A 27,880-nucleotide genomic window follows, 5' to 3' on the forward strand; every position below is an offset into this window, starting at 1 on the left:
ATCTGAGCAGGAGCCCTGAATTTTCAGGTTCTTTGGATTTCTTTTCCCACTGCCATCCTTTTCCCAACACCTCCAGTATTCAGAATCACAATGTAGAAAAGTACAATAATGATATTAAAGGGGCAACATAAAATGGGAGCTGTAAAAGTATTTCAGTGAGATAGAAAAGAAATTAACATCTAGAGATAGATGAGAGGGAGTGCTTAGAAAATGGTCACATCTAAGTGGGCAGGGAAAGCAGCATGGTAACAGAATCAACTGGAGGAAGTTAAAAAACCCTTCTGAAAAGCAAAGACCACCACTGAGATGTAGAAGGTGAAACTGAAATACCAAATTCAACATCCTTAGGGGTTATAAATTAAACCCAAGACAACTGTCTCCTTGAAAATAAAGAAAATAGCTTTGCATTGATTTCACTGGATTTCAGCATAAACAGATTGCACAGCAAGAGAAAAAGACAACAGCTGAATCCCCAAGAATTTTAAAAAATACTTTCGGTTTTTCCAATTTTTTTTAATAAATGTGCTTTGTTCACAAAAGTAGTGACATAAAAGACAACAGAGATGCCAACACGTTTTCTTCCTTTTCTTCTCCAGCACCTTGCACAGTCATAATTTTCAAATATTTCATAACCTAGAAATAATATTCTTGCACCAAAGCCAAATATACAACAACTCCTGATATCACCACTTTATTATTAAGGGAAATGTAGGTATTTATATAAATCACACTTTCCTCCTTCACCACAATCTACTGTCCCTTGTGAAAAAAAACAATACAAACCAAACCAAAAAAGAAAAAAACCCAAAACCCACAAAACCAAATAACCAATAAACCCACTTTGGGCATTCAGAATGATCAACAAGCTGTTACGAATCTCAGGTCCCTAAACCACAGTGTTGTCACCAACCTCCCAAAAAGTATTAAATGTTAAACCTTAGTATTTAAGCTATTTTGGGGGTAAATCTTGATCTGAATTGCACTTCTTGGTGTATGAATCACAAACCAATTTACAGTAATCAATGCCAATGTATGTTTGATGGTGTACTGTTTCTAAATAGAGTATCAGTTAAAATATTATGTATACTTTGAAGAATGCACTTACTAACCTCCCATAAAGAGCTGAATTTACAGCAGCAATATTTTAACATGAGCACTGCTGGAACCAGTGGTTAATTGGGAAGAAAGGCTTTCAATGACAAACATTTTAATGAAAATACTGACTAAAAGCCAATTTTGAAGCCATTGTGTATTTCATTAGAGAAGTACTCTCTGTAACAAAAATCAGCAAGTGAACCATGACTCTTGTACATCTAACCTTAATTCTTTTTACACATCACAGTATAATTGTTTGGTTTGTATAACCCTATAATTCAGATTGAATAATAAATTTGAATTAGGAATTTGGGAATGCTTTAAAGTTAAGAAGAGACAAAAAGCTTATGTCAAAGAATACAGCACCACAGTCCAGATCACATCTGAGTGTAAGCTGGACCAATGTGATTACTCTATGTAGGAAATACTATAAAAGAAAAACAGGTAGGACAAACTGTGACACATTCAGTGCAAAACTTCAATGGAAGGAGTAAGTTTCATTTTTGTAGCAAGCACTGTAAAACCCACACTACAACTTCAATTTATCTAGCAACTTTCATATTATAAATACAAGGTGGCAGTGTAATGTAAGATATTTCATCTTGTAAGATGACAATAACCTGTGAAACTGTATTAGGATTTTTTTACCAATTTTCAGAAGTCTGAAATAAATCATGATCTGGCACCTAGTTCTAATCATTTACTATTAGGCACTTACATATAGATTTAAGAGCCTAATATCCAAATCTGAAAATTCTGGCCATTATTTTTAAATGGAGGAAAACCTAAGCTAAACTAATAATGAATCCTCTTTTTTTAACCACTGAACAGAATTTATTTTTCCTGCAAAAACTCACAGGTTCATTACACAAGTTAAAAACTTAATAGATGTAAAAATAGATGTTTAATCTCTTTACAGTGCAGACCAGTTTTCAGTCAGCTATGGAGTTTTTATTTAACTGAACAGAAGTCAGTTGGGTCCTAATAAGCAAACAAAAAGCATGTATTAAATTCACGTGTGTGGTCTGAATTACATGGCTTTATGCAAATATGTGTATCCTTGAAAAACTTGTAGAGTTATGTTCCTTCTTACAAAATCAGTTTGTAGTCACTGGCTAACTTAGGTCTACAAATAAGGACAATTCATGAAAAAGCTGTTTCTTTTTAAAATGCATAAATAATTTACTTTTAAAAAATGACAAAACCCACTCTGTCCCCTCAAAAACACAGTTGGAAAAGAATACAGAACACCATAGTTGGGCAAATACTGATATACATTAGTGCTTGTATACTCATAAAACTGCAAAACATATTCCAGCTTTGGAGTGAAACATAATTGTCTAGACGTACCATACTCCTCTGGAGGAAAAACCTCTTCAGAAATTGCTATTTATGCAATGAAATTACACAGTATGTAGAACTATGGATGAATACATTCCAGTGTTTTGGTGTCACGTCACAAGGGCTGCAATAAACATAAAGTCAAATGTGCAAGCATTATTGTTTCTCCAGCCCAGGCTTAACCAGAGTGAAACAAATTTTGGAAGAAAAAAAGTTTTGTTCCATAATTAAGAAAGGACATTTGCAACCAAGTGTCTTAACCTATCTGCACATTTAATTAAAGTGCAAATTATTTCTTCCTACGTATACTTCTCAGAAGCCCACCAACTCCAGTGCCTTAAGCTCAACCACATTGAGTTAAAATACTGAAACAACATTTAACAAATTAAATAGAATTCACACTTCACAGCACTAAAGAAAAGAATGGTACCTTTCTGGAAAAAAAAAATAGTGATACAAATCTAAAGAAAGTAACAGCAATTTATGCTATGACATGAGTCATTTGCATAAAACTTGTATTTTTTTACTTTCATACAAGAATAAATTTTAAAATTCAAAAGTAGAAAAAAATAGCAAACTCTGTAAACCTTTGCATTTTCTTTATGCAAACCATTTTTCTGTGTTGAGCCCACGTTAGTATAGCAAAATTAGTTAAGCAAGAAGTTTGACTCAAAGGGCATTTCAACGACCACATTAACTCAGAAGCAATATAGGATCTTCTAGCTCATAGAAAGGAATAGAACTAGACTGGCTTTCTCCAGAGTCTGAGTCATAGGGAGCATCAGGCAGCTCCATAAAACCATAAGCTAGCTGTTCATCTTCTGTGTCTGACCGAACGTAGCAGGCAGTGCTGGAATACTCCTCATCCTCTATACTGTTGAAATCCTGTGGGATATACAACATCCCTGGGTAGTTCCTGCTAACTAAGTCACTTGTTGTTTGAAGGGAAGTTTTCCTAAATGCCATCAGGTGCATGTGAGAAAACTTGGAATACTTGAAGCGTTTAAAACCCAAGGACTCTATGGCAATTTTCCAGCTTTTCATCATCATGGCCCGGCGATTCTGATGAGATGAATCAGGAGTTATTACAAGCAATAAGCCATTTAATACCAGAAGTTCATGTGCCTTCTTGCAGCATATCCATCGTTGATAGGGTGATGGAAAGTAAGAAAGAAGGAGAGAGAAAACGACAACATGGAACAGTTCTCCAGGTAGAGAATCAATGGGATTTTTCAGTTGCTTAAGAAAGGCATCTATAGCATCTTGTGCCAGTTGAAGAGGTTGCTGAATTTGAAGATTTAGGAAGTCACATTTGTATACGCTCTGGTGGAGTGACAAAAACAGAAAAGCAGATATCAAGGTTAGTTTAAAGAGCAAATACAACCAAAATCCACAGAAAAATAAATTATTCCCTTAAAAGTTAGAGTGACGTGCTAACTTTACTCAAGAGTAAACTTTACTAACTTTACTTAAAGAGTTAAAAAGTTAATGGTCACACATATACAGTTGAAAAAAACCAACTTAGGCTGCAAATATTTCTGAGTAGAGGAGAAACACAAATTAGTAATGCAGAAATAATGTTAAAGACAATTTCAGGACTAAGGTATGTTTCAAGTGGAATCTGTAATCAACTTAGGACAAAAATGCTGTTAAACTGGAATCTGCGACTGAACTTTTGATATACAAGTCTTGAACTAATGTTTAAGTCCTCACAGACACTAAAAGAACAGTTATCAGTGCATCTACTGACATTTAAGAATACAAACCTACTTATGTGGATAATTTGCACAGATATTTCACACAATATTCTGAGTTGGAAGGGACCCTCAAGTATCGATATATATATTCTAATTTTTAACTTCAGTACGCTTCCACCTCTTTTTTCCATTTTTTTTTTTTTTTTTGGTCTCAGACTATATTTACTCCAAGACAGCATCTGCTGCACACCCCAGTCTCAGCTTCCATCCTCCTGTCATCTAATAATGCACGTTTCCCTCAGTGTACTTTACCCCAGGACACCAGGAAGTGAGTGCATGCTGCTTAACTAAAGAAAATATTAATCTTTTCTTGGTAAGCATTCTCCCTCTCTCTCAAAACCCAAAACCATCAATGGAAATATATTTCCATATTCAAAAAAATTTTGAAGACATTTATCCTTTAGTTACATAACTAACATTTCAGTTCCTTTCCTTGTATTTCCACAATAATATGCTTCTTATTCCTCCAAATTAGTTGAAGTATTACTCAGCTACTTAGTCTATATCCAAAGCATTTCTATATGAAGGTGGATGATACTTTTTTATTAAGGAAAGAACTATTTAACCCTCTGATCAACATTATTTAAGAAACTGGCTTTGTAAGAAGCCTCTGTGCTTCAATTTGTTTTAAAAGGTCCTTTAGGGTCTTACCTAAGAAATCTGCTAAATCGGAAATTTTTATCAGTTTATTTTCTTTTCAGCTTTTACCACAACTTCTCAAAATAATTTTTTCAAGTCAGGAGATGACATTAACTACCATAATTAACCTCTGGTTGTTATTCCAAAAACCTTAAATCAGCCCAGGCAACTTCTGGCCTTAAGAGATAAATTTGTTCAGAAGGTTATGGTGCTGATGCAGCCCAAAGAAGAGTCATCTTCAGTACATCAGGGCTCATTAATTCTGTTCTGGAGGTAGGACTAAGCTTATTCTAGCAGATGCATTTGACTGTTCAAACTGTACTCCCTGTCCCTCCAAGAACACTTGCTAGCCAGCCTTTAAGGTGCCCTGCACAAACCAAAGCATCCAAGATAATCAAAGATGTTGGTGAGCCTGAGACAGGCCCAGAGTAAGCATGTGTGTCACCACTTGTACATTAGCACTCTGGGAGCTCCTACCATGAAGCTATGGTACTAACCATGTCAGATGACCAGAAATCAATAATCTTATTGTTCCCTTCTGCTGGGAGAGAATCTAAAGAACTGGTTAGTACACAGAAATTGCATATGTTCCTCCATCAAATCCACAGAAGTTACTTTTTCAGGACTTTTCCCAATAAAGGTTTTGGTCACTGCACATTTAAATTGATTTTCATGAGAAGACATGTAGCTTTCTTAGGAGAGCAGAACAACAGACTAGTAGACAGAAAAATATTAACTAGGCATACTCAAAAAATAATGTTTAGGTTCAACTCATATGATGTTAGGTACCTAGGCTGCCATTATAGTCACTGGAGAATTAGTCAATACATAGTGGCCCAATTCACCTCACCATCAAAGAACAGCAGATATTTAGGTTTGACTATTTCTAATAGATCTTCACTGACTGTAATTAGAACTTAGAACCTGAGCTGTAGACACTGAGGATCTATGTATCATAGCTAGAAATTCACTTGCCATGTATTACCATTTTAAATGCCACAGGCTCCCATTTCAGTGGTATGTGTCTTTTTTACCTCCTGTGTCATGCCCAACAGCCCTACACAGTCCTACAGCCTCCAAAGTCATGGAAAGTAATCATGATGCCTATGTTTCAAATTAGGCAAGACAAAATCTACTCAAAGTTTGTGTTTTAGACATAACTAACATTGAATTGCTTTTGAAAGCAATTTATCAGGCTCAAATTTTTAAAGAATATCTTTCAATATCTCTCAGCCTGTATGCAAAAATACAAATGAGGTGTTAATGGACTAAACATGGTAACAACAACAAACTACCAGGCATTTAACATATAAATCACACTGCAGCAAATAAGAGAATGTTACTTTCCAGTTAACTGTGTTTTTTCATCTGTACATTTCTTTTCACCTCTCCACTTCTAAAGAGGGTTACCTTCGGCCACAAATTTTAATAGAGCCTGATTTTTAACTGTAAGTAGTCAAGGTGTGTATAGTCAAATGCTTTTCTGGTTTTTCTCAGAAATGTATTTCTGTGTCTTTTTTAAACATATTTATTCCACTTTATCCTTTTGCATGGTTGATAAATGCAATTAGTGCTGACAGAAGTTGGGTCAAGAGCAAAAGACGGAAAGAAGATATGATTATAGCAGAATTCAGGCATTTGAGAACCTTACTGCCTAGAGAAAATGAAGTAATTTACCCCAAATTTGCTGATAAATTTGTCTTCTGGATTTTGGAAGCTCAAAAATATTTCTAGCAATAAATATAAATGCTCCCTTAAAGTGCACTTCTGAATACTAAATCTCCCCAGAAAAACTCACCAAATACAGTCACTGATCATTTCCTTCTGTCAGTGAATGCAGCTTCTGAGAAGCTCTTGCCTAAGCACAAGCCTACATAATCGTTATTTATACTTTTTATGATGCAAGGAGTCATCTGAAATACAGTTAAAAGATGGCTACTAAAATTTTCAAGATTTTAAAGATTAATGCCATTACAAAGGCATGGCTCTGGGAAAAATTTGTATTTTTAAAAGAAAATACAACTAGGACTTTAGAGCCTGTTCATGGAAAAGGATGTAGTGTTTAGTTCCTACTAAAGCAAATATTTAAAAGGCATGTAAGTATTAAACATACTCTTTTACAGTTATTTTGAGGCATTCCACAAATTTGAGGATCAAGTTTATACTAAATACAGCAAACATTACATACCTCAACAGCTGGAACAATGTCTATGCCAACTGTCAGAAATTCTTCAAACTTCAGAAATGGATTAAAGCAGCTACCAACATCAAGTAATCTGATCTTTCCCAAGGAGTGAAGGAACCTAAGAAGTAGCAAGAATTAAGTTTTATCAAATGTAACTTTTAAAGCTGTATTCTGAGTTACAATTTCAGGTAACTAATACAAAAGATTCTCAGAGAACACCACAGTAGTGACTAATAGAAGTGAATGCCTTACTTCAATTGCTGAGTTACCTAAAGAACCAAGATCCATCAATAAAAGCAGGTGGTCCTCAAGTGGAAGAGTTTTGGTCAGAGAAGGTGCAATAACTATGCACTTTTGCACTTGTAGCAAGTAAATAAAATGGCAAATTGTGTGTCTACTAGACAGACTCTCATAATGTTTTGCGTTTCTCACTTAACTTTTTGTAGTATTTACTGATTTTGAAGACACACTAGACACCAGAATTAAAGTTTCATGAGTTGAAAAGGGAAACAGAGAACAACTACATAAACTGCATCATTTACAGGGCTGCAATCTAAAAAAAATCCATGATGATTTGTAGCATCTTGGAATATCCAAAATCCATTAACAGAGGCAAACAAAGTCACAGCTTTCACAGGGACTTCACAAAGATGAGAATGCGAATAACATTCCAAAAATAAAATGTTTTTTGCTTCAAGTTTCTGTAGCCAAAACTAACTGGCATCTCCAAAATGTAACTTGTCATGTTTCTGGGAAAGGCTCAGCCCTGGAGAGACAGATAACTGCAAAAAACTTTCAGAAACAGAGGTGCAGTGCCAATGCAGTAAAACCAAGCCATGGCCATACTCATAGCAACAACAAAGCAGAAAGGAAAGAAAAGCCTCTAAGCAGCAGTAAGAGATCTGGGCTCTCTGGGCTCCTTCTAGACTCCCAGTAGCTTACCAGAGAGAGGATGTTGGAAAAGCAAGATAAAATGTCTTGTTGCATTTGGCAAAATAATGGCAAATTTAAACATTTTGCTTTTACACAGAACAGAAGATATCCAGGGCACACTTCTCTCAAAATACCACCATGACCAAGGCAAAGAGTGCAACAATTACCTTTAAGTTAAAGCTGCAAACATTACCAAGCTGCCTCCTAAGTCAATCAGTACTGAGTGAGTTTTCAGACTGAAGATGAAAGCAACAATTTTTCCAGACTTGGAACAGGAATTTGGATACTGTGTAGGCAGATCCTAGTAGCCATAAATCACGAACATGGTTGGAAGTCAAATCAGAGATCTTTTCCCACATAAGGGTAGTTTGTGGTTTCTCAGACCAGTGTATCTCTTTGTTAGCAAATTGAGACACTAATGGCAGATCCCTCCTCACTCAAACACAAAAATGTATGTTTACATTCTATATGAGAGTCTAATATGGTAACACCAAATCAATGGACACATGGGAACCACAGAAAGCATAACAAGAGGAAACTGGATACTACGGTACAGAGAGGACTTCACATGAAAAAGAGAGAGCCTCTAGAGATCTAAACATGTTCCCTTTAAGGTGTTCAATGAAATACTTGTACAGATTAAAATAAGCAGCAAATCCCAGAAGCCTCTAATTTCCAGGACAGTCACTTCACCTATGGTACAGAGAAAAGATCACCATGATGTATTCTGTCTTCCTATTTACAAAAACTACCTTATTTATATATATTTATAAATTACTTGAGAGAGGATTATATGTGGGATGAACAGAATTATTGTCTTCACACCTACCAGAGTAAAACAAAGAGTCACAGGCTTAGTCATACCGATAGACAAACCCACACTCTTATAGTGTTACATGACCAGAATGGAGCGACAGTCTTTAAACACTGTGCGTAGGTTCCCCATATCCCCTGTACCAACTTTCAGACTTCACTACTAAAGCAGTGAAGCTACATGATAAAGCATTTCAGGAGAGATCTCTGTTTTGTGTAATACACAAATACACAATCCATTTTCTTTCAGATAAACCCTGTAATTTCTTCTGTAAGGCATCAATAAAAAAAAAGGAATTTTGATTTCTTTGGGCAGTAACTTAGACCAGTTATGCCTTGTTGTTCAAGGTCTATATGGCTACTAAGAACTTACTATCATTTGTAGCTTACTAAGGTAGATATTATAAAACCTGCCTTTGCCAGGTATGTCTTACGAGGTGTGTATATTTTTAAACTTCTGAAAATGAAAATAAAAATCATCAGCACTCACTATACTAACAAATACTTTAAAATAATTTATAAAACTTCTCTATTAACTCCTTTCTGTACACATTAGAACAAAAGGGAAGGCTACAAACAACTGGTAGAAAGAAAGCAGGTGAAGTTACCTCTGCAACAGCCACTATTAACTGCAGCAAGTATGAAGAGAGAGATCAAAGAGATGCAAAGAGAGAACCCATGCTTTATCCTGACAATGCCTCCCACTGGTAGAAAGCTTTAAAGTAAATATGATCATCAAACCTATTGATTTAAACAAACATGAGAGACACAGAAGACACCAGCTCCTAAGGACAGACACACCTACTAATAACATTAGTAACGTGTCATTCTTTCCCTAACTTATCCTACACCTAGCTTCAAGTAAGTGCTGATCCCAGCAGACATGCTACAATAAAGGAAAAAACCTCTTTACACAATAGAAAAAACACTACTGCAAGAAGTTCTAAGAACTAATCTATAAAGAATAAGAAACAATTCATAAGTATAACTTTTATAGATTCTATGATTATGCATTCATTATTTCACTGTACTTGCAAAATATGATTTTTTTTCCATCACACATGAATAGTCACAGACATGACACACTATTTAGGAAAAGAAATGGAGGGTGGGACTTCAGAAATAATAAAGTTAGTCTTGGATACCAAAAATAAAATTCTTGCTTGAGTGAAGGTCACAAACAAAATTAAAACTGTTGTTTGGAAAATACCTCAAGGATACTACAAGTTCTGCAGAGCCAGTCATCAGAAAGCTAGCACATTAAAAGTTAAGGGTTGTAATTCCAAATTGCTTTTGAAGTGTGTAATTGGAATCAAGAGTTTCTCTGCAATTATTTATGAAGAGAAAGTTTTAAGTACTCTGATATTTACATTTGGCACTTAGTACTTACATAAGCAATTTACTTTTCAACAGTGCTGAACAGCCATTAGATTCTAACTTAATTAACATCTCCCTTATTTCACCTCAAGGTTTAATATAAATTGCATTGCACACCAATGACATACTAAAGTGAAATTGCTTTAGCACTAAAATGAAGATGACTAAGTTGTCATTCTCAAGCAATTTTTTATGGCATTCACCAAAATATACTACAACATAAACAGCTCTTGAAATGTATATATTCACGTGAAAATTGCCTTTCTTAGCTATTAAAAATAGATCAGACTGATCGAACATGTTCTGGGGAAAAAAACATTAGGGTAAGTTTTAACACTCAAAAAAGGGGAAAAAAGTCAAAACACGTAAAACTTACTCTTCTGTCACAGCTTCATGATTTGTCAAGCCAAAGTTTGGCAAAGGATCTTCAATCTTGGGAGTCTGAGGAACATTTAAAGCTGGAGTGCTTTTAGAAGCAAGAAGTGCTCTTTTTTCATCTTTCTCAAGTGCTTTTCTTTTTCCACCATTCTGAAAATATTCTCGGCATACACTGAAAAGACAAAAAGAAAAATTCCCCAGGAAAACTGAATGCTCTTGTTAGTCACTACTACAGCTAAGATACATACCAGAGGGTTAAGAGATCAAGTGCTGTCAGCTTTTAAACAAATCTGAGTTTTATTTTAAATTTGGTAAATCAACTTTAAAAAAAGATGTGATACATCCGACAGTATGAGTGGTGGGTTGGTGGGGTTTTTTTCCCCCCCAAATTATGCCATAACTCACAGCTGAGTATACATTTAAGATTTTTTTATCTGGATAGACATTTAGAGTAAGACAGCAGAATTCTTGTCAGAACATCACCAGAAGGTAAACTTCAGCTCAGTTCTCCACTATAGTGCAAAGAGTTATGAACTAGCTCCCTGTCAACACAAGGTTTTGAAATGTGTTTCTTGCTAGCACATAAACTAGGGGAAAAGAAACCTAATCCAGATTTATGCACAAACTTACATTTTCATTTTAATTGAGTTTGACTGGACATTTTTTAAGTAACAGACAGTAGCTGTGTTACTGTCAAAGACTTATTTTAGCTTTCAGTTTTTTCCCATATTTACTTATTTTTCTTATAGGCACTAGAACAAAATAATTAATCATACTTGAACAGAAATATTAGCCAGTTTAAAGAAATTAATGTTACAAAAGAAGTTAAACAGCACTTGTGTTCTTCAATCAGTAGTCAGCATTAGTGTATGAGAAGCAAGCACTGTGTTTGAGAATAACTGAATTTCATCCACAAAATATAACTGGAAAAAAAGTGTTGCTGTGAAATTAAAAAGCTGGATTCACCCTGCACAATTCAGATTAATTAAATCTGCTATCCAAGTATTTGCACGAAAATTTCAACAGAAATAATACTTGTTTGAATAATTTTTTCTGAACAACTCATTTTTATGATGCTTTCTTGAAATTCAGTCCATTTTCCTCTAACAAAACTGCAGAGATTTGAAGGAACATTCCACAAAAAAATAAATTCAAGTGTAGTTTAATAATATCTTATACAAAGCAGGAACAAGTTAATGACACTTCACATCACAGATTAAAGGATGGACACACTGGTAAAATGGTGCATTTAAATCACAAATACTGACAAAGACTTGAATACACAGGGCTAATCTAAGGTTTGGTGATATTTTAGGCATCAAATATACCTAGTCTCTTCATCACATAAGATGTGAAGGACAACAAAAAAATTGTCATTGGAGTGGCACTGAGTTTCTTAGATGGAAACATACACAAACAGGCACACTTAGAAATAACTTTACCCCAAGATAGGTAGGAAAGAAGTGCCTTGAGTCAGAAATTCTGTTTAATCACAGAATGGGTCAGGTTAGAAGGGACCTCAGAGGGTCATCTGATCCAAGCTCCCTGCTCAAGTCATGTTATCCCAGAACACATGGCACAGGATTGCATCCAGAGGGTTCTGGAGTATTTTCAGTGAGGAAGATTCTACCTTTCTGTGCAGTCTGTTCCAGCGCTCAGTCACCTGCAGAGTAAAGAACTTCTTCCTCCGTTTCAGGTAGAACTTCTGTGTATCAGTTTCTGCCTGTTGCCTTTTGTCCCACTGGCTGGCATGACCAAGCAGAGCCTGGATCCATCCTCCTGACACCCTCCCTTCAGATATTGATAGACATTGATGAGGTCCCCTCTCAGTTGTCTCTTCTTGAGATTGAACTGGCCCAAATCCCTCTGCCTTTCCTCATAAGACAGATGCTCTGGTCTAGGTTGCAATACTACCAGACATATAGACTGCAAAATTATAGCAACTCCACCCATTAGAGACTGCACGTATGGAAAGACAACAATTCTAAAACTAAGTATAACAAGCCAGTCACTTAGCAGGAAAAAGATTTTAAGGAGATCAATAAACAAATGAGAACCCCAGAAAAAAACACTTGCATTACTGCTGGTATACTAATTAAAGTGTATTTTACACATTGTATTATTTATTTATAAGCATATGATCAATTTAGAACTATTTAGTTCTGTGTATCAATTAGTCAAAGAAATGCAACTTGAAAAGAAAAATCTTTTTTGTCCATTTATCAGCTACTGCACCACTTTGTTAGCACGCCGTAGTCTCTATTTTTATTCTAAGTCTTTTTTTGTCATTATGTATCTTAAAACATCCAGAATCAACAGCAGTTTAAGTAGTGTTTCACTGACATGTAAGACATGAGAGAATTCTCAAGCTTGGAAGAATGTTTTTCTACTCAACTATTCATGTTATCAACCTTTTAATTCCCTAGAAGCTAGTATGCTACCCAGCTTAACACTTAATGAGCACGGGAGAACCACCTACTTGTAAACTGCCAATTCATCTTGTCACTGAGAAACCATTTCTTCCTCATTCTTGGTACTGATGCAGATGAGTGTTTCTTCCATCTTTCTACCCCTAACCATGTCAACTGAATTCTCATAATTCCGTATTTTTTATAACAGACCTTCCTCATTTGCACTTAAGACACTACCAAGTTAACAACAAAGAGAAGCATCTCCTACTTTTTCATTTTCCCTGGTGGACAACCGGCCAATGCCACAGGAAGGCCCAAGAATGGATACAATTCTTCACATTCAGATCCCAGGCTCTGCATACTGGCGCAGTACCACAGGGTACCAAGAAACCCCAGCCAAATCCACCCAATCCCAACAAAAAAAGCTCAGATCACACTGCACTTCATAGCCACTGAGGGTTATCTTCCCTTTACACTTTTCTGACGTCACAGTCATTCTGGCATGATTACTACATGTTGCCCTTTTGGCTCCTGAGCTCTCAGAGGAGTTGCCTATGTACTCCTCCTGTAGAAGTGACCTTCACACTTCCTGTGGGATAAGAGCAAGCACATGGGCACTCACTGCACTGGTAGTTAGCAGAAATAATGCACTCTGTAGTTTACCCCAAGGTAACGTGCTGATGCAGCCAGATGTTGAACTTCACAGCCATTAAAGCCGTCACTGATCACCCTGGTTTTGAGTCTGCAGTTATAAAACACTCTACATTTAACAACTGTCTCACGTAAGAAACAGAGCATCTCAATTATCTACAAAGCAAAAATTAAGGAATCTATTTTATAATTCTAAAATCTGACACAGCTCCATTTTTAACTGACAAACATTCAGCCTGTGATGACACAATATTAGCTCTACAATTAACATACCTGCTTGTGAAGAATTGTGCAACGTAAACGCTATCTGAGCTGACACTTGCTACAGTTCACACAAACTGCAAAATAAATATTTCAGGTATAAACTGTTTCAGTTTCCTAGATGAGAGACAGGTTAGGTTTCTGGGTGAAGTGTGAAGTTAATGTCTTTGCTTTAAAAAAGAAATCAAAAAATCAAATCTTTGTATTTCCTCAGTGAAACTTATTTTCCGTATTTCAAATAACAAATGATAAATAACCTGTTCCAGTTGACTCCCCTGCTCTGTCTGCCATTTGGGTTGGACACATGAAGTGACAGAAAAAGCCAATATGAATGCATATGATTTTGTTAATCAAACATTCAACTGGCCATCGACCAGGAGCCCCAGGTCCCTTTACGGTGCTGCTTTCCAGTATTTCATTCCCCAGTCCATCCTTACATCCAGGGTTACCCCATCCCAGGTGCACAATCTGGCACCTGTGTTTGTTAAAATTCATATAGTTTGTGATTGCCCAGCCCTCTAATTTGTTGAGGTTTCTCTGGAGAGCCTATCTGCCTTCAAGAGAATTAACAGCTCCTCACAATTTACTATCATCAGCAAACAATGTGTTTAACAGCAAAAAGTTAAGACTGTCATATAAATGTGAACATTGAACATTGTCCTTTCCCATTTAAAATGGTTCCCCTCCTGCTGTTTCTTCCACCTTCCTCAGTTCCATTCTCCTTGCAGTGAATTGCTCATCTAATTGCAATCATCAAAAAAACCTGCAAAACAGTGTGGAAGGGACTTGCAAACACTCGTTCATTTAATCTTCCAATTAAACAGGATCAGCTTTCCAGATCTAGCAGAGATCTGTTATTCTCAAAGATCCTCTAACAATCAGATTACTTAGCTTTCTCTTCTTTTGACTAGACAGCTCCAGTTTCTAGAAAAGAACACCAAGGCTTTTGTGGAAAAAATAGAAGGCTTTTGATAATTTCTTTATCTTTCTTGGAGTTGAGCTGCTGTTTGTTATTTTTTAAATGCAGTGGCCAAGGTGATATTTTGGCTAAGAGCAATGCTAAATTAAGTCAGAGTAGTACTTTACATATCTGGTGGGCAATCTCATTAACACACTTAAGTATGATATTTGCCTCTACTGCAAAAGCATTCTATGACCGCTTCATATTCAGTTTATGGCCTGCTTCAGAATCCAAATAGTTTTTTGAAAGACTGACACAATCAATTATTCCCTGGCCTTAATTTGTAGAGCTTATATTTAATATAGTAGATAATGTCTAGTATAGTTTATAACTGCAATAATTTTAATTCTGCTCTCAGAGTGACAGTTCCTCTCTCTTTGGTCTCATTTCCAAATTTAATAAATACACTTTACTCCAGCAGACTGCTAATAAAAGTATTAATTAGTTATGGATACAGAGACACACACTCTGACAGAATCCTTCTCAGTAAATCACATTTTTAAGATAAGCTTCTCACATCTATTCTCGGCAAATGTTTCCAAACAGTTCTGTACTCACCTGTCATTAATTTCATCAGAACTGTATTTCTTTACTCATTAAACAGTCAAAGACTTTTAAAAAAGTGCAGGTCTAGATAGTGTTTTGTCATGATAATTAGAAGAGAAGATTTTATTTTATGCTCTTGTAAAAAAACAGTCAAGTCAACACAAGTCTTAACACTGAGGCAAAAGCAACAGAAAGAAGCAAACCTGCTGGTCTAGCTGATTCTGTTCTAACTAGAACCAGAACAGGCTGGCATTCACTGTGTGTACAAAGGTTCACCCGCCTATCTATGCCAGCAAAAATCAAACAGTTACAACAATTATTCAGGGTAAACACTACCCTAATATGTTTTGTGTTGTAGAATAAATGAAAGAGAAACAGATGTGTTAATTTGCAAATATCACTTGCTACTCGCTTTCAATTTTCTAAATGTAAAGGAAGGAAGGAAGGAAGGAAGGAAGGAAGGAAGGAAGGAAGGAAGGAAGGAAGGAAGGAAGGAAGGAAGGAAGGAAGGAAGGAAGGAAGGAAGGAAGGAAGGAAGGAAGGAAGGAAGGAAGGAAGGAAGGAAGTGTCGGAAGGAAGTGTCGGAAGGAAGTGTCGGAAGGAAGTGTCGGAAGGAAGTGTCGGAAGGAAGTGTCGGAAGGAAGTGTCGGAAGGAAGGAAGGAAGTGTCGGAAGGAAGGAAGGAAGGAAGTGTCGGAAGGAAGGAAGTGTCGGAAGGAAGGAAGTGTCGGAAGGAAGGAAGTGTCGGAAGGAAGGAAGTGTCGGAAGGAAGGAAGTGTCGGAAGGAAGGAAGTGTCGGAAGGAAGTGTCGGAAGGAAGTGTCGGAAGGAAGTGTCGGAAGGAAGTGTCGGAAGGAAGGAAGGAAGGAAGAAAGGAAGGAAGGAAGGAAGGAAGGAAGGAAGGAAGGAAGGAAGTGTCGGAAGGAAGTGTCGGAAGGAAGTGTCGGAAGGAAGTGTCGGAAGGAAGTGTCGGAAGGAAGGAAGGAAGTGTCGGAAGGAAGGAAGGAAGTGTCGGAAGGAAGTGTCGGAAGGAAGTGTCGGAAGGAAGGAAGTGTCGGAAGGAAGGAAGTGTCGGAAGGAAGGAAGTGTCGGAAGGAAGGAAGTGTCGGAAGGAAGGAAGTGTCGGAAGGAAGGAAGTGTCGGAAGGAAGTGTCGGAAGGAAGTGTCGGAAGGAAGTGTCGGAAGGAAGTGTCGGAAGGAAGTGTCGGAAGGAAGGAAGTGTCGGAAGGAAGGAAGTGTCGGAAGGAAGTGTCGGAAGGAAGTGTCGGAAGGAAGTGTCGGAAGGAAGTGTCGGAAGGAAGTGTCGGAAGGAAGTGTCGGAAGGAAGTGTCGGAAGGAAGTGTCGGAAGGAAGTGTCGGAAGGAAGTGTCGGAAGGAAGTGTCGGAAGGAAGTGTCGGAAGGAAGTGTCGGAAGGAAGTGTCGGAAGGAAGTGTCGGAAGGAAGTGTCGGAAGGAAGTGTCGGAAGGAAGTGTCGGAAGGAAGTGTCGGAAGGAAGTGTCGGAAGGAAGTGTCGGAAGGAAGTGTCGGAAGGAAGTGTCGGAAGGAAGTGTCGGAAGGAAGTGTCGGAAGGAAGTGTCGGAAGGAAGTGTCGGAAGGAAGGAAGGAAGGAAGGAAGGAAGGAAGGAAGGAAGGAAGGAAGGAAGGAAGGAAGGAAGGAAGGAAGGAAGGAAGGAAGGAAGGAAGGAAGGAAGGAAGGAAGGAAGGAAGGAAGGAAGGAAGGAAGGAAGGAAGGAAGGAAGGAAGGAAGGAAGGAAGGAAGGAAGGAAGGAAGGAAGGAAGGAAGGAAGGAAGGAAGGAAGGAAGGAAGGAAGGAAGGAAGGAAGGAAGGAAGGAAGGAAGAGTTGAGTGTTGCCCAGGCTTTTTACACCACCACTCAGGGGATCACAAATGTGGATCTGAAAGCAGATAAAGTTTTAATCCCTCTTCCCCCATCCCTCTCCCCACCTAACAGTTCTGTAATGTGTTCCTGAAACAATAAACAAAATTGGCTCTATACAACTCAGCATATGGCCACCAGCACAGTCTATCAGTTACTGCTTTCCATTTTTTACAGTTTCTGGAGTTGGGATACATGCTCTTTAAATCAACACTAATGAAGAAGTAAAACAGTAAGTTTTATGTCATGTGGTTTAAGAGTTAATATCAGATTTTTTACAGTGTCTTCAACAGAAAGGCTTTTGAAAGAAAAAGAAAATTGTTATTCTTGATCCTGAGAAGGATGCATAGCTTCTCTAGTGGTTATTCTATGCTATCTGATTTATTTTATCAGTTCCTAGGAGAATACAAGGAAAATGAAGGAAAGAATAAAAACTCAAAGTCTTTTGTACTTTTTTTTCCTTTTAACTAGTGGAAAAAACACTTCTCAGTTTCAGATCACTGAAAAGATCGTCCTTCAAGTTAAAACAAAACGCAGTCTCTTCTTTCTTCAGGAGACATACAAGGGTGGTTCCAATCTATTTTCAGCACTCCACTCACCAATTAAAATTCATCTAATATGAAACAGCTACCTTCCTGCTGTCATGGTAACATAGTAATAAGCATTGAGCAAAAGCTTTCACCTAAGTCTCATGCCAAGTTCTCTTGTGTGCAATTCTGTACGCAGGCACAAGGCGGAGTAACAGCAATGGGACCTGCCTGCCACCTGTGTGGCACACATCTTGGCCCCGTGAGAAGGAACAAAAAATTGCAGAACACAAAGTCAATCTGATATGTTCTGGTATTTAGCAATCCAGGCCACCGTATAATCTGAGAAGTTAAAAATATTCTCTCCTTTTCTACCAATCCCTTGACTTTGCAAACTAAAAAGCTATGTGCTTTATCTGAAGCTTTATACCAAGACAAAGCATTTTAGCATCTCTTAGTGGGTGGATTCTCTTCCTAATATGAGCTCAGGCTGCAAAGCCCAAACTGGACATTTACTTCAATGTTTACTTTGTAAGTGATCTATAAGAGAAACCAAGTGGGAGCCCCAAAACCTTCATATATAAGTCATCACTGTCCACAAGAAACATTATCCTGTCCTACAGGATAACAGACAAACTTGCCACAAACTATAGGCTTACTGCTTAGCTGAAATAAAAGTAACACACAGCTCTATTTAAAATGTTTCAAATATTAGTTGACAATCAAATTGTAAGAAAATACCAAGCAATGTTCCATGGAATATGCCCTGGGTCCAGTACAACTATTTTTTTCACAGATAACCTGAACTGTGGAACAGTCAGTTTCATTTCCTCATAAATGATCTGAGAGTGATGCCAAATCAGGGCAGGGTGGGAGGAAGATGCTGCAAGAAATTGGACTATTAGAATTCAATATGATTCAAAGGAGTGTAATGTAGTAAAGAGAAATATAAGTACCAGCATTTCCACAGAAGTAAAGAACAGCACAAATACAAGTAAACAACTAGCAACTCAGGAAGCCTGGAAAACAGAAATAGGCAGCAGGGGATCACAAAGGAGCGAAAGTCAGTGCCATGCCAATTACAAAAAAACAATACAAGCACACAAACAAGAGAACAAAACAAACAAAAAAAGCCAAACAAGACCCAAAACCAACAAAATATCAACCCCCCACCAAACAAAGTCAATAGCCTAAATGAGAGTCTACTACAACCTCAATAAAATCTATTTGATTTATCCCTGACAAAGCCATTGAAACGCTCAGTGCATTTTTGGGTTTAGTTCTTTGTAACTGAGACACCTCTCATGTAATTAGGATACAGATACACAAAACATGTCCAGAAAGCTGTCTAGAAAGAAACACTTAGCTATGACTTTTTTTTCTAAGCTAAAGAATAAAACATTGGTAAGTAAAGGAATGGTTTTCAAATATTTAATAGTCTATGCCAGGTAAAAAACCTCAGCTTATTATTACTTGCTCCATTTCCTGAACCACAGAAGAGCTCAAGCTGCCACCAAGATCAACTGTTTCACAGTCAATTCCCTCTTCTCTTTTTTGTTTTATGGGCTCAAGAGAATTAAAATTTAGCAATACCACATCTACTGCTCTTTGCTCAGCACTTTGCAACACTCACCTGCAGGACCTACAGACTGGCACACAAGATTACTCTCTGGTTTTCTGAAGTCATTCCCTTCCCAATGGCAAGACCATTGATACATTCTCTTCCCATTTAAATCTCAGCAGCATTTTGTTTTATTCTGCTGTACAGATACTGTGGTATGTCTTGGATGCCAACTGTACGCAGGAATTCTGAATGACCAACATCTCCCCTCTTTTTACTATTTATTTTCCTCAGGGACTGAAATAGTTTAGTGCCTCATTTCATGACTTGACAATTCAGATAGCCCAACAAAAACTAGACGTTTATGACTAGTAGGAATTTTAGAGTTTCAAACACATTTAAAACAAGTTTCACAGGGGTAAAATCTGTCACAGGAGATTAAGAACTGAAAATTAAGCACCAGAGATCTGCATGTAGACATCAAAAACTATTATATGTACAAATCAAACCAAACCCCTGAAAATTAAACTTCAGTTACACTCCTTGCATTTATTCAGCTTAGGTTCAGAAGCATGGAAAAATACTTCACAGGTTTATCTGCAAACAGCTTCAGTATTTGAGAAAAAATAGTTTGTTGAAAATACTTCAAAAAAAGGATCACCTAATAAAAAAACACTTCATAAGCTATTTCCTTAGTAAGCTGGAATGCTAAGAAGGTATTTCTTTAAGAAAGCAATAAATTATTAATATGCTATAGGACAAATGTTAAATATTGGCAAAAAGTAAAAAACAATTAAGCTTTGCATTATAAATAATTGCAAGTAAAAGCATGCAATTGTGTGTTTCAAATACATTATTTACCTGCAACACCATTCAATTCGGCCTTCCCCTTCACAAGTTTTTGCCCAGTGATTATCTGCAAGGTTTTTCATTGCCACAGCATATTCACACAGAGTTTCCTCATCCTCACAGTGCTCACGCCAGATCTTATCAAAGTCTCCCACTAAACAAAACAAAACAAAAAAATTGCACATCAGATACAAAGTCTCTCATTATCTCCATGGCAAAATCCCCATCCAGTTTAAAAGTTACATAATGCACCAAGAGCTTACTTTACCTGCACATAACAAAAACAAATTCTCCTTTCCGTAGTCATAAACACAAAATTCCAAGTTTTGGGGGCAGAAAGGGGCTGTTGGGTACTTGAGAAACTAGAAATATCAGTACATGGATTTTGTTCCATTTGTTCTGTGAAATTAAAGTCCCTGGGAAGTTTTGCTTTCCGGTTTCTGTGCGTGAGCATTTAACACGACAAACATTTTAGAAATGAAAGATTTAAAGGTTTCTGTTAGCATTCACATCCATGGCAAGTACTGTAGGTGACATTACGTGAAAAAGCTGTGAAAGTTAAACCCACAGTATAGATTTCTTTGGGTATACTGAAAAAGAAATTCAAACTCTCATTGATTGCTGTCTAATCTAGCCAGGCCCAGTAAATTAGCATCTAGTACTGAAGAATCAAACCAACTATGATCAGGAAATCTCAGACAAACTCCTCCGCTGATCTCTAGGGACAGATTTATTTCCATGCTCCTCACCTCACTGAAAAGAAGTCTTGCAGGTTAAGTTCTGGCTCTTCAGAGTAATTAAACATTATGTTTTTCCTTCTTTGCTATTAAAGCATCCACTTCTCCTAGCCTGCTTTACATAATGTACTGCTAAACAAAACCAAGATAAATGCTAGTCATGGCTAGCCCCATTTCCTATGCAGCATGCAAACCCTTGGTGTACCTTACTGAAAGGATATTTCTGCCCTAAGAAAGATGCTTTCCTGGTATGATGCTCACTAATTTCTTTTGTGTTTCTTAACCACAAATGTGTGTACATATGTAGAATATATGCCAATCTGCAGAATAAAAAAATATGTACTAATTTTGAACTTACAAGCTAATACAGCTAAAAATAACTTTTCAAGAACACAGCTATATTTTAAGCTTTAACTTGGACAAACAACACACTTTTCACAACATGGTTCCATCTTGTAGCATCTTTATATGAGAAGGAAATACTTTGAAAGTATATCAGCCATAACCTAATAATAAATGTCTGTTAAAGCCTGAAAGTAGCTTACAGTATGACCTGTCCTCACACCAGTAAGAGATTGCTGTTTCTAACACACTTATGGCAATTCCTTTGATGTATTTTGTTTCAATTAGCAGTAAATCAAGGATTTTTTCCAGTGACAACCTTTTTATTTTTTCCCTCTTGTGCAAAGCAGCAACAATCCTCACCTCATTTGTCCTCTGCTTACAGAAAGACTGGCCCTGACAGACAAGTATAGATGTATACTTAAAAGATTTAAATCAACCATCCAGGTTACTCCCTACTTAAGTTTGGTTTAGGGATGTCACAGCAATTTTCAGAAATAAGCATCTAGTACACTTGTACAATCATCAAAGTGAGTCATGTTTAAAATTAGGTGTTTATACTCCCTAGTCTGAGATGGCATTTGAGATGGAAGGGAGTGGCCGAACTTTAATGTTACCAAAATGGGGAAGCTGTGCAAGAAATTATTCATTCTACTTGCTATTCAACAAGCATATATGAGAAAGTTATTACACTGGACAAGAAAAAAAAAAGGTATAATACTGAATGACATCCCTCATTATTTTCCAAATGATCCAAGTTCAGAGAGGTATGCTTTATAAGAAATGGTACTAGCAAGGTCAGCAGCTGACCACCAGAGCAGAGAAACACCCAAGTTGCAGGCAAATCCCCACAGGGGGTTCTGCTAAAACCTGTGGGGCTATTTTCCAGAGCTTTCAGGAGAGCCTTTTGTAGAAACAAACATGCAGAACAGGACATACCCTACTGACAAAAGAGAGCAGAATACGGCAGCAGTGACCTACCAGCACAGGGGGCAAAACAAACACAAGTCCTAGCAATCGAAGCACTAAAAAAGACTGTAGTGATTCTCAAAAGCAAATTAATTCTGGTGCAGCTTAGACAAAGTGTTGTAGTTTCTCCAACACAATACTCTGAGTCCTACTGCATGCTCCAGACAGCTGTGAAATGCTTCAATGACTCGCAGTTGCTAGAGACTTGTTTGAGTACGTGGCCGATTGGAAAGGTAAAAAGTAAATCAACAAACACGTACTGAAGGAAAATATCACAAATAAAAAATCTGAAGTTTATTACCGTTCTTTTATTTGAATACTTCATCTGGTCTATCCTGAAGCAATTATTCTATTTTCAAATACCCCTTTTCCTAAAAGTTTAAGAAATAAGAGAGATGGGAAAGAAGAAATATGCAAAGACCAAATGTTCTTAACTAGCCTACCCTTAGTAACAGAAAATGCCTTCTAAGATCAAATTCTGCTCTCATAGCAGCTGCTCTGATTTCCTTCTGAACAAATCAGATTTGCACCAGCTCCTGGAAGTCAGATGAGGGTTAAAAGCATCCACAGATAAGGGGTCTTAAATTGAGACATACAGCAACAGACCCAGAGCTGACGACCAGCACACTGGGACGGGAACTTTGGGTTACAACAGAGCTGCCTATAAGAGTAACAGCTTCTTGGCTCTGAGCTGACAAGAAAATAAAATTGAATTATACAGACCATGAGGAGAGAGATGCAGAACAAAAGTGAAAAATTCATCACAAAGTAATTCTGTCACACATCTTCTATTAAATCAATTCTGTGAGCACTTCTGGTTTATTTTCATTTACTAATACAGAGATACAGAAATTGTCTACATGGGACAGATGCAGCCCTGCTTTTGTATGAGGAGCACTGAAATAGAAGAAGGCAGATAAAACAAGGAGAAGACAAACTTCCACAAGATCAAAACTGACAGAGGGAAGGTAAATATGGAACAACTTCTGGTTGTTCCAAGAATATGAGACAGAAAGGGCTGCTTAAAAGAAAAAAAAAAAGTTATTTCCTCAGAAAATGTATAACAAAGCCTAAAGTTCATGAAGTTCATGCGGCTGGGCAAACTACAGGAAGAAAATCCATGACAAACTCCATATTCAAAGACGAGATTTCTAACTCAGGAGCTCCTAGACCACAAAATCACAAAAAGAGAATGGTAAGCAAGCACAGTGATACTCCAGCAGCATTTTTCACTTATTCTTGTCTAAGCATCTGCTGTTTACCCACTGTCAATACTGATTTTGATATGATGCCCATTCCTCTGCTTCTTCATGGATACAAGCTACAAACAACTGCAAATAATTGCAGGGTCATCTTAAGGCACTGGCACTGTTGTGCAGGGCCTTTCAAAGGGTCTGGCATCTAATTTCGTTTGAGCAAGTAGCATGGCAGTGTATTGTTTTGCTGTGGTGTTTCCTCCCCCATACTTTAACATAGTGAGCTTTGAGAAGACACAAACAGGCACACCAGATATAGGAACTTGAAATCCATGCTCCAATCATGCTCCAATACTGAGCTGAAGATTCAAACTGTCCTTCCTATCTATATGAGATTATGAGATTTTGAGATAGTGACTACAACCAGTCTTGAAGCATTCAATTTCAAAATGATATCCAGAACACAGAGAAGTGTGCATTAATTTTTTTTATCAGTATATTATAATCCACTGTGCACTAATTTTTTAAGCAATACATTATAAACCAGGTGTAAATATGGCATTAACACTATACTCTAGAGGTAAACATTTATTTATGAATCAATAATTTTTTGCTTATGTAACCAAATGGGCAGTAAAATATGCAGGAACGTTTTATGACAAAACTAGTAGTTACTAGAAAAATAAGATACATAAAGTCTTCTATTAAGCAATCCATAACTGTAAATTAAACAGCAGTTTGTGGTAGGCAAATCTCATAGAATAAAAAGAAAATCTTGGATCTTTGACCACCTAAAGTTAAGTTTTGATTTTGTGGATTAAACTTTTCATACTCATGACCATACCATAACATAAAGTTGAAGGCACTAAACACTTCTACTCTACCCTTACCAATTACCTTTTATGCAATTTAAAACCTCTTTTGAGTGCTGAACCTTCAGAGATCTTCATGGACCTAAGATCTCCACCAAGGAGCCAGATATGCCACTGTCCCACTGAAAAGTGTGACTAGCAAAACTAGCTCACAATAGGGAGTTTCACACACCTCTCAAAGCACTATACCCATGCTATTTCAAAATTAATTAATGCTTGTTCTATTTTATTCAGAATTACCTAGAAAACAAATAAATAACCTACTCTTCACCTTGAAGGTTAACTATTCCTTTAAAAACAAAAAGGTCAAAGAATTCTGTCACTGAACAAGTGACTGATAGACTTGTTCTTCCAAACACAGCCTTTACAGTAACAAAAATCCAATACTGCTTACCTAGAACAGATGAATCCTTCTAAGTAATTTTCACCCACATTAATATTGCCCACAGAACAGCCAAGTCATAATCCTGAACTCAACCACAGATGTATCAGCAGTTGCTGAATACTGTCACACAGAGAACAGGTCAGGCATGTAGAAGTTATTTTTAAATGATCCTAATTACAAGATAATTTTAATTGTGGCTAACAGCAATAGAGACCAAATGTTAGCTGTAGCTTTTAACAACCGAAAATATTTTTAAAAGAGAAGAATCATACAAAATTAGAAAGAACTGCCCTAGCTCTGCATCCATTTACAAGTCCTTATCAGAGGTTCTCAGAACAGCATGAGAAGATCAGGTCTGCCATTCTTGGTGAGCCAAACCTACACTGTAATTCTTCTCTCCAGATAGTCTGTTATTAAGGAAAAAAAATTCAGCTTTCTTCCATCCCATTAAAAAAATTATTTTAAAAAGTAATTTATTTGTAGAGTGTTAAATTGAACTGTCATTTAATGTATGCTTATAAAATAAACAAAAAAAATAATTAGGCAGTTTTTCTTCAACTTCTGACAGAACAAATCATGTCAACTGGTATTTTAAGAAAACACAACTTTTTGTAATATAAAAGAAATAGAGCTCAGTTCTGCTAAAGGCAGTATTTTTCAGTTTGGAATGGGTTGAAATCAAAACCAACTGATTTGAATAATTCTGTTTTATCAACCTACACAATAGTTATCACATAGAGTCATAAAAGTACTATCTGCACCTACAAGAAGAGATTTGTAATTACTATTTTCCATAAGTCCACTGGTGCTCTTTGGAAAAACAGTGCAGTCATCTCTGACAATCTCAAAACTAACTACAGAATACTTCATCCATCACCAAACAAGACCTAGCATATCAAAAGTTAATTGGCACTGATACTGTGCATTTAAGTCTTCAGGTACAAGTAATGCAGGTTTAGATCTTAAGCAACAACTTCCTCCAAAAAAAGAAATTAAAAAATAGTAATAATAATCTAAAAAAACACCCCTAAAAACCCCAGAAACAAACAAATAAACAAAAAAAACCCCAACCTCACCCATCAAAAAATAAAACAAAACAAAATCCTCAAGAAAAAGGGTAATTATTTCCTTCTGGGAAAATAAAATTTTCTCAATTCAAGGCAGCTTTAATTGGAAAAAACACAACAAAAATAAACAAGCAAAAACAACAACAAAAAACAACCCTCCAAAAACCCCCCAAAATGCCCCAACACACCAAAACCCACCCCCATGTGTTTAAGGGTTTGAAGTCTTCTACATACTGATAGATAACTTAGTAGTGTAGAAAACCAGATTCAATCCACTCTTCAATACCTTCACTCAACAATACACTGCCTTTCTATTTTCTCCTCTACCAGAACTTTGGCTCTGGTAGAAGAGAAAATAACCTCAATATACATAATAACAACAAAAGGCAAAACCAAAACAGACATGTTAGTATTTGCACAATATTAACACTACCTTAATAAAAATTACTAAATTTTCTTCATGGTAAAAAGGAAACATATCCCCACAAGTAACAAGTGCCCATGACAATGCTGGGTAACTTTACATGACCAGCTTCAAGCCATAGCAATGCCTAGAAAGATTATTGAGGGTTTTTTTTGTATGAAAAGAAGTGATCTCATTCTCATCCTCTTAAGATCACCTCTCACTTGCTGGAAACAGTAAACTAGCTTCTAGAACATGCTAAGCAGTAAATGAGGAAAGCAGTCCTACACTGTTCACTAGGCTAAAACTGAAACCAAATTCCTATTAACATCTGACAAAATTTCCTCATTAACACTGTCAATTGAGATTTAGCTGTACTACTAATGTATGGATGCTGCAACAATGATAAGAAACATTAATTACATGAGGAATATCAGCAAATATTATGAAATTCATAATTTTCATTGTATACAAGATAAACTCACTGAACATCTGTCTTACTAAAAGCATATTCAGCACTCCTTGCAAACAACATTAGGTATTTTTGGCTTCTCTGTTTTCCAATTTTACACGTCTATATACAGAACATGAACTTCAACTTGAACAAAGTTCAAGCAGTCAGAGTTAATATTTTCCTTCTCATGTCTGACTAGTGTTTGCTTCACATTTCTTAGGAGTTACCTCAACTATTTTAGAATAAAATATTTTTAAAAAAATCAAGTGCAAGAATCTAACTTTCTCTATCTCAGTATCAATGCTCCTCCCTTCAACTTACATGGCAAGGATTCATTTGACCAAATGTGGATTTCTACATCTGGCCTCTCGGGTAAACTTCCTATCCATCTGTTTCCATGAAACAGACTCTGAGGCCCAAATTGACATTTCAGCATCTACTGGAGGTCAGCTTAGATCACTCTGAAGAATAATTTGTGTCTCTGATCGGCTATAAATCTCTGATGGCCATCACAGAAACAGCATGTATTGTGACAGTTTAAGCAATTACTGCCCCCAGGTGTTGGATCTACTCTTCTGGAAACTTCATTCCCTTCCTCTTTCCCAAACCTGACTTTCTGGGATGGACTATGTGCTGTACCTTAACACAGCCAACACAGACATTAACATGTCAACAGAAGCTACTGATTTTGGTAATTTTTGCAAATGCAGGAGCTAAACTTATGCTGATGCATAGGTACAGATTTCATTATGCTGACCCTGTAACAGGAACACCATCTTCCCTGCCAGGGCAGCAAAGGAGCAGGGAAGGTGTCATAGACCTGTTTGTTCAGTGAGTGCAAGCCCATGCTGTAGCCAGTACATTTTCAAATTTACATGCTAGTAAATGATAGTACTAATTAAATCCCCAAAAACGTAAATCTTACGTGATTTCTAATGCAATCCTTGTTGCAAAACTGTGGTGTGCAAACTGTAAGGGCAATCATACCTCAATGCTCATGTCATAAACTAGAATCAGTTTTCATTTTAATTAAATAAAATTTAGTTTCTATTGCTGGAAAATTCAACAGTTATTATTACAAAAGTCTTCCTCTTCCAAGAAATTGTTGCAAGTGGTAAAACACAAATTAATACCTCGAAAACTTCACTTTATTTCTACTGTAAATCAGTAATATTTAACAAAAAGGAGTAAAAACTGTTAACTTATCGTGTAGAGTTCAATGACAAAGTTTTTCCTGTCCTGTGAAAAATGACACCATTTCAAAATGTTTCCTGTTTCACATTAGGAAGAACTGA

General features: G+C 36.8%; 1 protein-coding gene across 1 annotated transcript in view; it reads right to left on the reverse strand.

Moving 5' to 3' along the window:
- Positions 1-492: 492 nt before the first annotated feature.
- BMT2 (base methyltransferase of 25S rRNA 2 homolog) overlaps positions 493-27,880 on the reverse strand; it is a 32,125-nt gene continuing 4,737 nt past the window's right edge. The window contains exons 2-5 of the mRNA XM_066549699.1: positions 20,173-20,314; positions 10,517-10,690; positions 7,021-7,135; positions 493-3,759 (exon numbers count right to left, since the gene is read on the reverse strand). Coding sequence (XP_066405796.1) covers positions 3,130-3,759; positions 7,021-7,135; positions 10,517-10,690; positions 20,173-20,314 — 1,061 coding nt within the window. The 3' untranslated portion in view covers positions 493-3,129. The remainder of the gene's footprint in view (positions 3,760-7,020; positions 7,136-10,516; positions 10,691-20,172; positions 20,315-27,880) is intronic.

The sequence above is a fragment of the Molothrus aeneus genome, chromosome 5 (genome assembly GCF_037042795.1).
Source record: "Molothrus aeneus isolate 106 chromosome 5, BPBGC_Maene_1.0, whole genome shotgun sequence".
Lineage (NCBI taxonomy): Eukaryota > Metazoa > Chordata > Aves > Passeriformes > Icteridae > Molothrus > Molothrus aeneus.